Genomic DNA, 12,286 nt, shown 5'->3' on the forward strand with positions numbered 1-12,286 from the left:
AGAAGTCAATATTCATGCCATCAGGTTGGAGGCTACCCAGACGGAATATAAGGTGTTGTTCCTTCAACCTGAGTGTGGCTTCATCTTTACAGTAGGGGAGGCCGTGGATAGAAATATCAGAATGGGACGTGGTATTAAAATGTGTGACCACTGGGAGATCCTGTTTCCTCTGGTGGACAGAGCATAGGTGTTCAGCAAAACGATCTTTGAGTTTTTAAATTCCCTCAGTCTGCGTTGGGTCTCACCAATGTAATGGAGGCCGCACCGGGAGCACCGGATGCAATAGATAACTCCAACAGACTCACAAGCAAAGTGTTGCCTCACCTGGAAGGACTGTTTTGGGCCCTGAATAGTGGTGTAGGGACAGGTGTAGCACTTACGCTTGCAGAGATAAGTGCCGGTGGGAGATCCATGGGGAAGGACGTGTGGGCCAGGGAGTCGCGGAGGGAACAATCCCTGCGGAAAGCGGAGAGGGGTAGAGAGGGAAAGAGGTGCTTAGCGGTGGGGTCCCGTTGAAGGTGGTGGAAGTTGCAGAGGATAATGTGCTGGATCCGGAGGCTGGGGGGGGTGGTACGTGAGGACAAGGGGAACTCTGTCCCTGTTGTGGTGACGGGAGGATAGGGTGAGGGTCGAAGTGTGGGAAATGGAGGAGATGCGGGTGAGGGCATCACTGATGACGGCAGAAGGGAAACCACGATCCTTAAAGAAAGAGGGTACTTGAGATGTCCTGGAACGGAAAGCCTCATCCTGGGAGCAGATGCGGCAGAGACAACTAGGAATAGGGAATAGCATTTTTGCATGTGGCAGGGTGGGAAGAGGTATAGTCGAGGTAGTTATGAGAGTCAGTGGGCTTATAGAAAATGTAAGTGGACAGTCTGTCTCCAGAGAAGGAGACTGAGAGATCAAGAAGCAGGAGAGAAGTGTCCGAGATAGACCAACTGAATTTGAGTGCTGGGTTGAAGTTTGAAGTAAAGTCGATGAAATTGGCATGGGTGCAGGAAGCAGAACCAAAGTAGTCGTCAATGTAGCGAAGGAAAAGTTGGGGAGCAGTACCAGTATAGGTTTGGAGCATAGACTGTTCCACATAACCAACGAAGAGGCAGGCGTAGCTGGGGCACATGCAAGCGCCCATAGCTAAACCCTTGGTCTCACATCGGTGAGACCCAAAGCAGACTGGGGGACCGCTTCGTCGAGTACCTCCGCTCCGTCTGCCACAACAGACGGGATCTCCCAGTTGCCACCCACTTCATCTCTGCTTCACATTCCCATTCGGATATGTCCATACATGGCCTCCTCTACTGCCATAATGAGGCCAACCTCAGGTTGGAGGAGCAACACCTCATATACCGTCTGGGTAGTCTCCAGCCCCTTGGTATGAACACTGAATTCTCCAACTTCTGGTAATTCTCTCCCCCTCACTACCCCCATCCCAGTTTCATTCTGCCCCCTCCTTCAGCTGCCTATCACCTCCCTCATGGTTCCGCCTCCTTTTACTACCCATTGTGCTGTCCCTTATTCCTTCTTCACCTTTCCTGCCTATCCTCTCCCTGCTTCCTCTCCCCCACCCCTTGATCTTTCCCTTTACTGGTTTTTCACCTGGCACCTACCAGCCTTCTCCTTCCCACCCTGCCCCCTCCCTCTTCAGTCCTGATGAAGGGTCTCGGCCTGAAACGTTGACTGTTCGTTTCCACGGATGCTGCCCGACCTGCTGAGTTCCTTCAGCGTGTTATGTGTGTTGCTTTGACCCCAGCATCTGCACAGTATTTTGTGTTCCTCATCATTGCAACTCCCTCTGCAACAGAGTTAGTCAATTTTTCAATGTTCGTCGTCAGCCAGGTCATACTGTCTGTGAACTCCCTGTCGGTTGCCTCCATACTCTCCAGTATTTGATTTTTCAGTTTTAAGTCCTCCTGCGCGAGAGCCAACAGCTGTCCATCATTTGGCAATTTCCTTTTAAGTTTTTCTAGTCTGTAACTGGACAAACACACACCAAGTATACCGTTTCCTCTTCGTTTGTTTTCTGTAGGTGTGTCCTGTGCATGCCCAGTAGGAGGAGATTCGCCCAAATACCCGTTTTAATGCGGAACTGGCATTTTCAAAATTATCTGGTCTGGTGTGGACACAGCCTAAGTGATTTCTAAAACCAACTGGCTGCACCAGTGATGATTTGGGTATGTTATATTAAAGGGAGAGGTGTGTGAGTACTTAAGCAATTAATTATTTTGTGTTTTATATTTGTAATTAATTTAAATCACTTTGTAGATATCTGTTTTCACTGTAACACAAGAGCTTTTTTTTCTGTTGATCAATGTCCAAAAAAGGCAAATTAAATCAACTGTGATTCAATGTGGTAAAACAATAAAACATGAAAACTTCCAAGGAGGATGAATACTTTTTATAGGCACTGTATTTGAACATAAGCTTGTCACATAGTTTAAGACTGGAGTAGCTGATGATACCAAATGTTTAAATGACAGGTGAAACATAATAATTACCTTAACTACAATAATCACTTTTCCTTGTTTGAGGCCAACTGTTACAGCTGCTGCAGTTGTGTCCTTGGAGGTTTTATCAGTAGTGATGATTTCCAGTAACTGCATCTTATCCACAGGTGAGAAATAGTGCATTCCAATTACCTGGGCATGAGAATGTATGTACTCATAAACTCTTAACAATTAACACCAAAGGCTGGAACTTATTCTGTAAGTTCACATTTATCCAGCATTATTGTAATGTAGTGACAGCACTCAGAAAACCAAGTAGGTTATAATTCTCATCATTACTGGCCAATTAACATCATATTAAATGTTATAATGGTTAGATAAAGAAAGATAGATCTGAACTATACTGCTACTGGAAAGTAATATAAATTTATTAATAAATCACAATTAATACCTCTTTGGTGAAGTAACCTCAGAGAAAAAGCATTCCAGTATATGTGTTTACTTGACCTTCAAAAACGGATTTTGAGAAAACGATGACAGCACTTTTCTTGTAAGGCATGTTTAGTGTTTTAATGTATACGCAGAAAAGTCATTTTTTGAATAAATATTGATAAGTCAATTGAATACATTTTTGTTGCTTATGGAAATAACTACATTTATCAAGGAACATTTCCTACAAAACAGATGTCAGCACAGAACTTAAATTCCTTTTGGAAAGACTGGATCAAAAAACAGATGGTCTTAGACAAAACACATTCTCAAAGTAAAAGGCATGTAAATCATATTGACATGGTAATAAAGAAGTAGATATTGGAGATGCCTTGGATGTAGTCTACAGGAAGTTTTTAGCTAAATTTGTATTTTAATATACAAGTAACTAGAAATTATTCTCAACAAAAGTCAGTTCAAGGTTACGGGTTCATAAAATGCTAAAAGCAGCACCTTAGATTGATAAAACTGAGGAAAGAATTCCCATCTTATGACAATTAGCATTTTAAAAAAAAGGGACTATGATAACTTAAATCACTTATTGTGTGAACATTGGGCTCCACACTGTCAACAAAATAAGGATTTTATGGAAAAATGCAAAATAGTTCAATAGTTAGGCAACAGAATGTGAGGAGAATCCTGTAAAAGATTTTTACCTTTTAAAAAGTAGAACAATACAAAGACAATGGAGAGGCGTAACTAGTATTTAAAATGATGGTAAACAGAAACAGACTATAATAGCTGGATCAAGAAGCTAAAGGTATAAAATAAAAGCCATTCACAATTTTTTTTACAAGTTGAGCTTGAGGAGTTCACTTCCAGGCTGCACATGAAATATGTTAACATTCTGGAAATGATTGGATAAGAATATGAATATGAAGGAAAAGGAATCACAGAGATTAAAGAACTGGATGATTAGAAGTATCTGCTCAGACTGGCTGAATGTTTCCAAAGGAAAACACTCCTTTCACTATGGAAATACCAAAGGCATCATTATAATTTTAACTATTGATGAGGAGCAAATGACCCACATACGTTTCATTAACCCTGAACTGAGTTTGATATTTTATAAAGTTCTTACTCAACAAGTTTCCATTTCAGTTAAGTTCATGTTACAACTTTACTTTTGTTGGTAATTTAGCTTAAATAAAAATACATGGCATATTCATTTTTAAATATATGCATCCTTACTAACAATTGGAGAGAAAACACTGCCAAATCATATCCTACCTTTTCTGGTCTCTTACTGACAGCAGCAATTTCAGAAATTGGAAGAGCAGATGTGTTGCTAGCAAAAATGCAATGAGGGGATACAACCTGCCAGAGGAAATGCAGCACAATGTATTTTACTGAGCAATATGCAGGATTTGACTTAATATGCATTGTTTTTCTTCGGAAACTTACAGCTTCGACTTCCGTCAGGACATGGTGTTTGATTTTCACATCTTCAAATACTGCTTCAATCACCATGTCTGCTTTCTCAAATCCTTCATAGTCTAACTGACTAATCAGATTTGAATGGAATCTATCACGTTCAAATGATGTTAAAGCCTTCTTCTTTACTTTATCATTCAGTCTGTTAAAATTCCATAAGGTCACAATCATTATAAACATATAAGTTTCAGTGTTTTAAGGCAGTAAACTCTGGGAATAGCCACAAATCACCCATTAACAAATAACCCAGTAATACACTAGTGTTACTCAAAGCAACTTTAAAATATTCTATGATCCCACATAATCCAACTAATTAATTCTTACAAAAAAAAAGCACAAAATTGCAAGAGAAACATCCAACAAATACCATTCCAACATAATAAATAAATTTAAATGGGTCAAAATGCAAGATCTTGAATTACCATATCAATTACATACAAAAGACATCTAGCAAAATTGTCACTGAAAAGAAAAAATTGTTTAACTGCTATATACCCTTTGTAGATCTGTTGTTGACCCCTTTCAAGTCCTTCTAATGTAGTATCTTTTAAGATCGTTGAAATGCCTTTATCAATTGTGACTTGGGCAATACCAGCACCCATTAGACCGGCACCTAAAACAGCAATATTCCTGGAAAAATAAAAATTGCAGTTCATTAAATCACAAACTGAGATTGTGTAAAAGAAAAATTACTATATTTCACTAACCTGCCTGAGGGATTTGGAATACAGAGTGGTGGAGAACTAGAATGCATTTAAACCCACCTGAGGCCAAAAAAGCACTTCATACTTAACTCAAAGTGTAAAAAAGCACGTTAAATTCATACTATGTAAAGGAAATGATCACATCTTTCAACAAAAATAATGACCATCAAATAAGGAGTGGAAACAAAGGGTATTTGAGGCATTAGATGCTCAGAAACCTAGTCAACAGAAGGAAGATAATTTACAAAGTCAAGATTTGGCTTTTAGAAAGGTTAATATGAAACCTGTAGAGAAGCAACAAGACTCAGTGCTGGTTAATAAAACAGAAGTTAAACAAACAGATGATGTTAATTACTACTGCTATACAAAGCTTTACTGTTTGGCAATAATCCAATGACACCAACAAGTTCAAGTTTAGTGTCATTCAAATGTACACATGTATACTGCCAAGTGAGACAAAGCTCCTCTGGATGAAGATACTCAGTGCAGTACAAATAACTCGTGCACCCGCGCACACACATACACACACTATATAAAGTATTAGCACAAATAAATTAATAATAAATGCATATTCAAATTAAAAAGTAAACAGTGTAACGCTACTGGCACTTCATACACGAGACCTGATTAGTGACAGAAAGTTCAGTATTCTTATGGCCTGGAGGACAGAAGCTATTTACCGTCCTAATAGTTCCTGTCTTAATGGTATGACATCTCCTACCTGATGGTAGGGGTCAAAGAGCTTGTTGAACAAGTCAAATGACGACATTTGCTCCAACATCAATCAAATAAAAGAAGATTTTTTTTCATTTCACATTTGATCAATCTTGTGTCATTTTAAATGTGTTTTGTAGAAACTGCACACACAAGGGACACTTCTGAATTTGTCTGGGCATACAAGAAAATCAAACAGAAAACCATCTTATAAAGAAATACACTTACTCGCATTCTTTCTGTGGCTTTCCAAACTTGTTCTTCTTACACTCTACTTGACCATGATAAAGTCCAATCAGAGCTCTTGATTCATTTGTCATTGCCAATTCTCCAAATTTCTAGTTGGGAAAATTTGAAATAATTCTTGGAGTACAAAACACTAATGCTTATTGACTGTTAAGAATGTTTCTTGAAGATTTTTAAAGATATCACATGAAGAAAGTACATGGAAGAATCAAAGGTAAATGAGAATAGTTAAAGCTTCTGTGACATTACAAGAATGTCAAGAAGGGTCAAAAAGATATAAGAAACCAATTAGAAGGCTTAGTCTACGTAATACATTTGCTGTGTCACTAAATTAACATTACCTATTACATTTTACATTGTCAAATTTGAAATGCAGTTATCAAGATGGTGCCAGTGACCTACACGACTAACAGCAATGTCCTGCTGACAAGACACAAAACCACTACTTCTTCTCCTCCTTCTTTAAATATACTCCTACTAATCTGTGTGAGATTGGAGCCGGTGATTTACATTTTGATAATGTGTTTTTTGGGCTGACAGTTCTGTTGCCTCCAAGGGAATTTGATGTAGTTGAGCGTGAGGTTAAGAATGGAATATGCGGCCTAATGGTGGAGCATAATGGCTCCAATTTTCCAACAACTCATTGATTAATATGTTGAGCAAGACTAAAATCTAAGAGGGCAAGAGTGAAGGGTGAGTGCTCATCTGCCTGCATTTGACCAGTCTCCTCCCTCACTGCTGCTGGAGGAAGGTACAGGAATCTTAGGTCCTGAGCAAGGTTTAATTGGTGTGGTTTGTGGATTGGAATCCTTTTTTTTTGAAAAAGGGAACTCTGCAGTTCATGTTATATGTGTTTCTGGATTTTGTTTATGCCAAAAAATAAATACACTGCTATACTGCAACATTTTGATTGGTGTGGACTGGCTCTGCAGCCTGTAGGCAATGAATGATAGCGCTAAATTGAACTAGACATTCCAACACTGTTTCAATTATTCTGTGATTTGATGTTTAATATTCTCCTGCTTTTTGAGATTTGCATGTTTTTTACTTCTGTTGTGTCTTGGGTGCTTCATATTTTCTTTGAGTTGGTTCCATGGCTGTCTGCAGGAAGATGCATCTCAGGGTTGTATAATCCATACACACTTTAATTTTAAACGTACTTCCAATTTTTCAAATATGGTGAATAGAAAAATTTGAAGCTGAGGCAATATTACGTTTCTCAGAAAAATGGCCAATATGTGCCACAAGAGGAATGTGTAACATAAGAGGAAATGAGACAAAAAGCAATTTTTAGAGAAATCTTTGCAAAGCGGATTTTTACAGTGAACAAAAATAATTAGGATTAGGTAATTCAGCACTCATTTTTTTGCTCCTTTCAAAATTAGCCTGTGATTAAATGTGAAGCAGCATCTTTCCAAAGGATGTTCAAAGACACAGCAGAATATGGTCTACACCGTCCCATCATTACCTTCCCAGAATATCTTGATTTTACACAATTAGCTAAGAGAGATAAATATCTCTCTCTTACCTGTGATTCAATCAGGTAACCAGCATCAGATCCCTGCTCTGATCCAGTCTTCACCACCTTCATTGAAGCAAATATTTTGAATCAGAAAAATTGAATTACACATGATCTTACATTAGCTTCACTGATCTAAAGAACAGTGTTCTAATAATTACCTCAATGATCTTCAATGGGGCGGGATAAAGGCCTTTGGTCTGTGCCATCACCTTTTTCTTCACCATTTTGTAAATCTGTTCCCTGATGAAAGGGAACTTCATTGCCCAAGACTGAACCCCTGCAATGACAATCATATAATATTTGTGTATTTCATGATATTCAGGAACCTGCATTTGCTCAACCACTTCGACATGGATAACATCATACAGCACCACAAATGAAAGAAATGGAACCTCTAGCTAAAAAGATGAATTTTAAGTAGGATACTAAAAGACAGCAAAAGAGAATGCAAAATAATGGCACAGTTGGACTTTGATGATGAAAACCCATGTGTGATATGTGAGAAGACATGTAGGTGCCAACTGTAGAGGTTCAGTATGGAAAAGAGATAAACAATAAGATAGGATTGAAAAAACCTGCAGAGGCTAGTCAGGTTCAAGGACTTACCATAATCTTTAAGGCATGCCTGTAGCGTAACAAGAGTACCCACTAATCGCCTTGATAGCTACAGCTCAAGAAACACTTGGGAACCTCAACATCATCCAGAAAAAAATAGCTGTTTAATCAACGCCATCTTCTCAAATACTAAATTCCTTGATAAACAGCATTCTGTGGATGTAATGTGCCCTATTTACAATCACCATTACCTCTTCAGCAATCCTTCCCAAAACCACAAGTCTACTATTTAGAACAGGTCAGCAGTTTCTCTCCAGATTTCACATTTGGAAATCACTTACTATTATTTTATCATTGTCGACTTAAAGTTTACCTTCATATTGGAGAAAGGCTAACTTTGAGGAGATGCAAAGGATTTAGAAGGAGTGGATTGGGACAATTTGTTTTATGGGAAGGATGTAATAGAGAAATGGAGGTCATTTAAAGGTGAAATTCTGAGGGTACAGGATCTTTATGTTTCTGTTAGGCTGAAAGGAAAGGTTAAAAGTTTGAGAGAGCCATGGTTTTCAAGGGATATTGGAAACCTGGTTCAGAAAAAGAGAGAGACCTACAATAAATATAGGCAGCATGGAGTAAGTGAGGTGCTCGAGGAATATAAAGAATGTAAAACGAATCTTAAGAAAGAGATTAGAAAAGCTAAAAGATATGAGGTTGCTTTGGCAAGTAAGGTGAAAATAAATCCAAAGGGTTTCTACAGTTATATTAATAGCAAAAGGATAGTGAGGGATAAAATTGGTCCCTTAGAGAATCAGAGTGGACAGCTACGTGCGGAGCCAAAAGAGATGGGGGAGATTTTGAACGATTTCTTTTCTTTGGTATTTACTAAGGAGAAGGATATTGAATTGTGTAAGGTAAGGGAAATAAGTAGGGTAGTTATGGAAACTGATGATTAAAGAAGAGGAAGTACTGGCGCTTTTAAGGAAGATAAAAGTGGATAAGTCTTCAGGTCCTGACAGGATATTCCCTAGGACCTTGAGGGAAGTTAGTGTAGAAATAGCAGGGGCTCTGACAGAAATATTTCAAATGTCATTAGAAACAGGGATGGTGCTGGAGGATTGGTGTATTGCTCCTGTGGTTCCATTGTTTAAAAAGGGTTCTAAGAGTAAACCTAGCAATTATCGGCCTGTAAGTTTGACGTTAGTGGTGGGTAAATTAATGGAAAGTATTCTTAGAGATGGTATATATAATTATCTGGATAAACAGGGTCTGATTAGGAACAGTCAACATGGATTTGTACGTGGAAGGTCATGTTTGACAAATCTAACTGAATTTTTTGAAGAGGTTACTAGGACAATTGACGAGAGTAAAGCAGTGGATGTTGTCTGTAAGGACTTCAGTAAGGCCTTTGGCAAGGTTCCACATGGAAGGTTAATTCGGAAGGTTCAATTGTTAGGTATTAATACTGAAGTAGTAAAATGGATTCAACAGTGGCCGCAAACACGAGGAAATCTGCAGATGCTGGACTTTCAAGCAACACACATAAAAGTTGCTGATGAGTGCAGCAGGCCAGGCAGCATCTCTAGGAAGAGGTACAGTCGATGTTTCGGGCTAACTGAAAAAAGAGCTAGTAAGAGATTTGAAAGTGGGAAGGGGAGGGGGAGATCCAAAATGATAGAAGACAGGAGGGGGAGGGATGGAGCCAAGAGCTGGACAGTTGATTGGCAAAAGGGATATGCGAGGATCAAGGGACAGGAGGCCTAGGGAGAAAGAAAAGGGGGAGGGGGGGAAACCAGAGGATGGGCAAGGGGTATTGTGAGGGGGACAGAGGCGGAAAAAGGAGAGACAGAAAAAGAATGTGTGTATATCAATAAATAACGGATGGGGTACAAGGGGGAGGTGGGGCATTAGCGGAAGTTTGAGAAGTCAATGTTCATGTCATCAGGTTGGAGGCTACCCAGATGGAATATAAGTTGTTGTTCCTCCAACCTGAGTGTGGCTTCATCTTCACAGTAGAGGAGGCCATGGATAGACATATCAGAATGGGAATGGGACGTGGGAGATGCCAGAGAGTAGTGGTGGATAACTGTTTGTCAGGTTGGAGGCCGGTGACTAGTGATTGTGCCTCAGGGATCTGTACTGGGTCCAATGTTGTTTGTCATATATATTAATGATCTGGATGATGGGGAGGTAAATTGGATTAGTAAGTATGCAGATGATACTAAGATAGGTGGCGTTGTGGATAATGAAGTACGTTTTCAAAGCTTGCAGAGAGATTTGGGCCAGTTAAAAGAGTGGGCTGAAAGATGGCAGATGGAGTTTAATGCTGATAAGTGTGAGGTGCTACATTTTGGTAGGACTAATCAAAATAAGACATACATGGTAAATGGTAGGGCATTGAAGAATGCAGTAGAACAGAGGGATCTAGGAATAATGGTGCATAGTTCCCTGAAGGTGGAATCTCATCTGGACCGGGTGGTGAAGAAAGCTTTTGGTATGCTGGCCTTTATAAATCAGAGCATTGAGTATAGGAATTGGGATGTAATGTTAAAATTTTGCTAGGCATTGGCGAGGCCAAATTTGGAGCATTGTGTACAGTTCTGGTCACCAAATTATAGGAAAGATGTCAACAAAATAGAGAGAGTACAGAGGAGATTTACTAGAATGTTATCTGGATTTCAGCACCTAAGTTACAGAGAAAGGTTGAACAAGTTAGGTCTTTATTCTTTGGAGCGTAGAAGGTTGGGGAGGACTTGATAGAGGTATTTAAAATTATGAGGGGGATAGATAGAGTTGAGGTGGATAGGCTTTTTCCATTGAGAGTAGGGGAGATTCAAACAAGAGGACATGAGTTGAGAGTTAAGGGGGACAAGTTTAGGGGTAACATGAGGGGAAACTTCTTCACTCAGAGAGTGGTAGCTGTGTGGAACGAGCTTCCAGTAGAAGAGAGGCAGGTTTGATTTTGTCATTTAAAATTGGATAGGTATATGGACAGGAAAGGAATGGAGGGTTATGGGCTGAGTGCAGGTAGGTGGGACTAGGTGAGAGTAAGTGTTCGGCACAGACTAGAAGTGCCAAGATGGCCTGTTTCCGTGCTGCAATTGTTATATGGTTATATAAAGTGGAATACAGCAGCTCAAAGTAACAGTTTGTCACCACTTTCTCAAGAATAATATAAATAGTCAATAAATACCAGTCTTTCTTGGGACTATCACTTTCTATGATAACTGCAAAACCCTATTATTTTTCATTTTAGTGCCAATGGTATGCAAATGTTATACAGGAGTCCCCTGCTTTTCGAACGTTCGCTTTACGAAACCTCACTGTTACAAAAGACCTACATTAGTTACCTGTTTTCGCTAACAGAAGATGTTTTCACTGTTACTAAAAAAGGCAGCGCGCGAAAAAAAGCAGCGTGCGCCCCGAGCAGCCACTCCTTCCCCGGAACTGCATTCTAGCCGGCATTGCTTAAACACGTGCCTGTAAGCAGCCATTAGCAAGATGAGTTCTAAGGTATCGGAAAAGCCTAAAAGAGCTCGTAAGGGTGTTACACTTAGCGTAAAACTAGACTTAATTAAGCGTTTCGATCGTGGTGAACGAAGTAAGGACAAAGTGAGTTTGGCTTGTGGAAGTTGATGAAGATGATGTTGAAGAGGTTTTGGCATCTCATGACCAAGAACTGATAGATGAAGAGCTGTTGCAATTGGAAGAGGAAAGGATAACAATCCAAAATGAATGCAGTAGCAAATGGACTGAAAGTGAAGTCGTCCAGGAACTGAACGTGAAGCACCTGCGTGAGATTTTTGCTGCAATGATAAAGTACGACTTTAATTTTGAAAGGGTACGTCGGTTTAGGGCATTATTTGCAAGATGGTTTGAGTGCTTACAGAGAACTGTATGATAGAAAAATGCGCGAGGCTAAGCAGTCAAGCAAGCCTTCCACATCAGCCGACGAACCTCGACCTTCGACATCGAGGCAGGCAGACATAAAAGAAGATGACTTGCCTGCCCTGATGGAAACAGACGACAAGGTGACACCCCAGTGTCCCACCACCCCAACCCCTGGATTGCGGACAGATACTGAACCGCGAAGAATGCAGCGGTAGTCGGGACGCATCCAGCACATCTTTAAGAAAAAAAACAAAATAAACAAGCTTAATTAGGTGCCACCCGGCACGTAA

At 39.8% G+C, this 12,286-nt stretch overlaps 1 protein-coding gene across 1 annotated transcript in view; it reads right to left on the reverse strand.

The window, feature by feature from the left end:
* The window catches only part of LOC140194038 (trifunctional enzyme subunit alpha, mitochondrial-like), a 56,677-nt gene that overhangs the window by 16,941 nt on the left and 27,450 nt on the right, over positions 1-12,286 (reverse strand). Inside the window, exons 9-15 of the mRNA XM_072251400.1 lie at positions 7,712-7,830; positions 7,560-7,616; positions 6,014-6,123; positions 4,863-4,997; positions 4,338-4,509; positions 4,164-4,250; positions 2,496-2,636 (exon numbers count right to left, since the gene is read on the reverse strand). Coding sequence (XP_072107501.1) covers positions 2,496-2,636; positions 4,164-4,250; positions 4,338-4,509; positions 4,863-4,997; positions 6,014-6,123; positions 7,560-7,616; positions 7,712-7,830 — 821 coding nt within the window. The remainder of the gene's footprint in view (positions 1-2,495; positions 2,637-4,163; positions 4,251-4,337; positions 4,510-4,862; positions 4,998-6,013; positions 6,124-7,559; positions 7,617-7,711; positions 7,831-12,286) is intronic.

Source organism: Mobula birostris, chromosome 2 (genome assembly GCF_030028105.1).
Source record: "Mobula birostris isolate sMobBir1 chromosome 2, sMobBir1.hap1, whole genome shotgun sequence".
NCBI classification, from domain to species: domain Eukaryota; kingdom Metazoa; phylum Chordata; class Chondrichthyes; order Myliobatiformes; family Myliobatidae; genus Mobula; species Mobula birostris.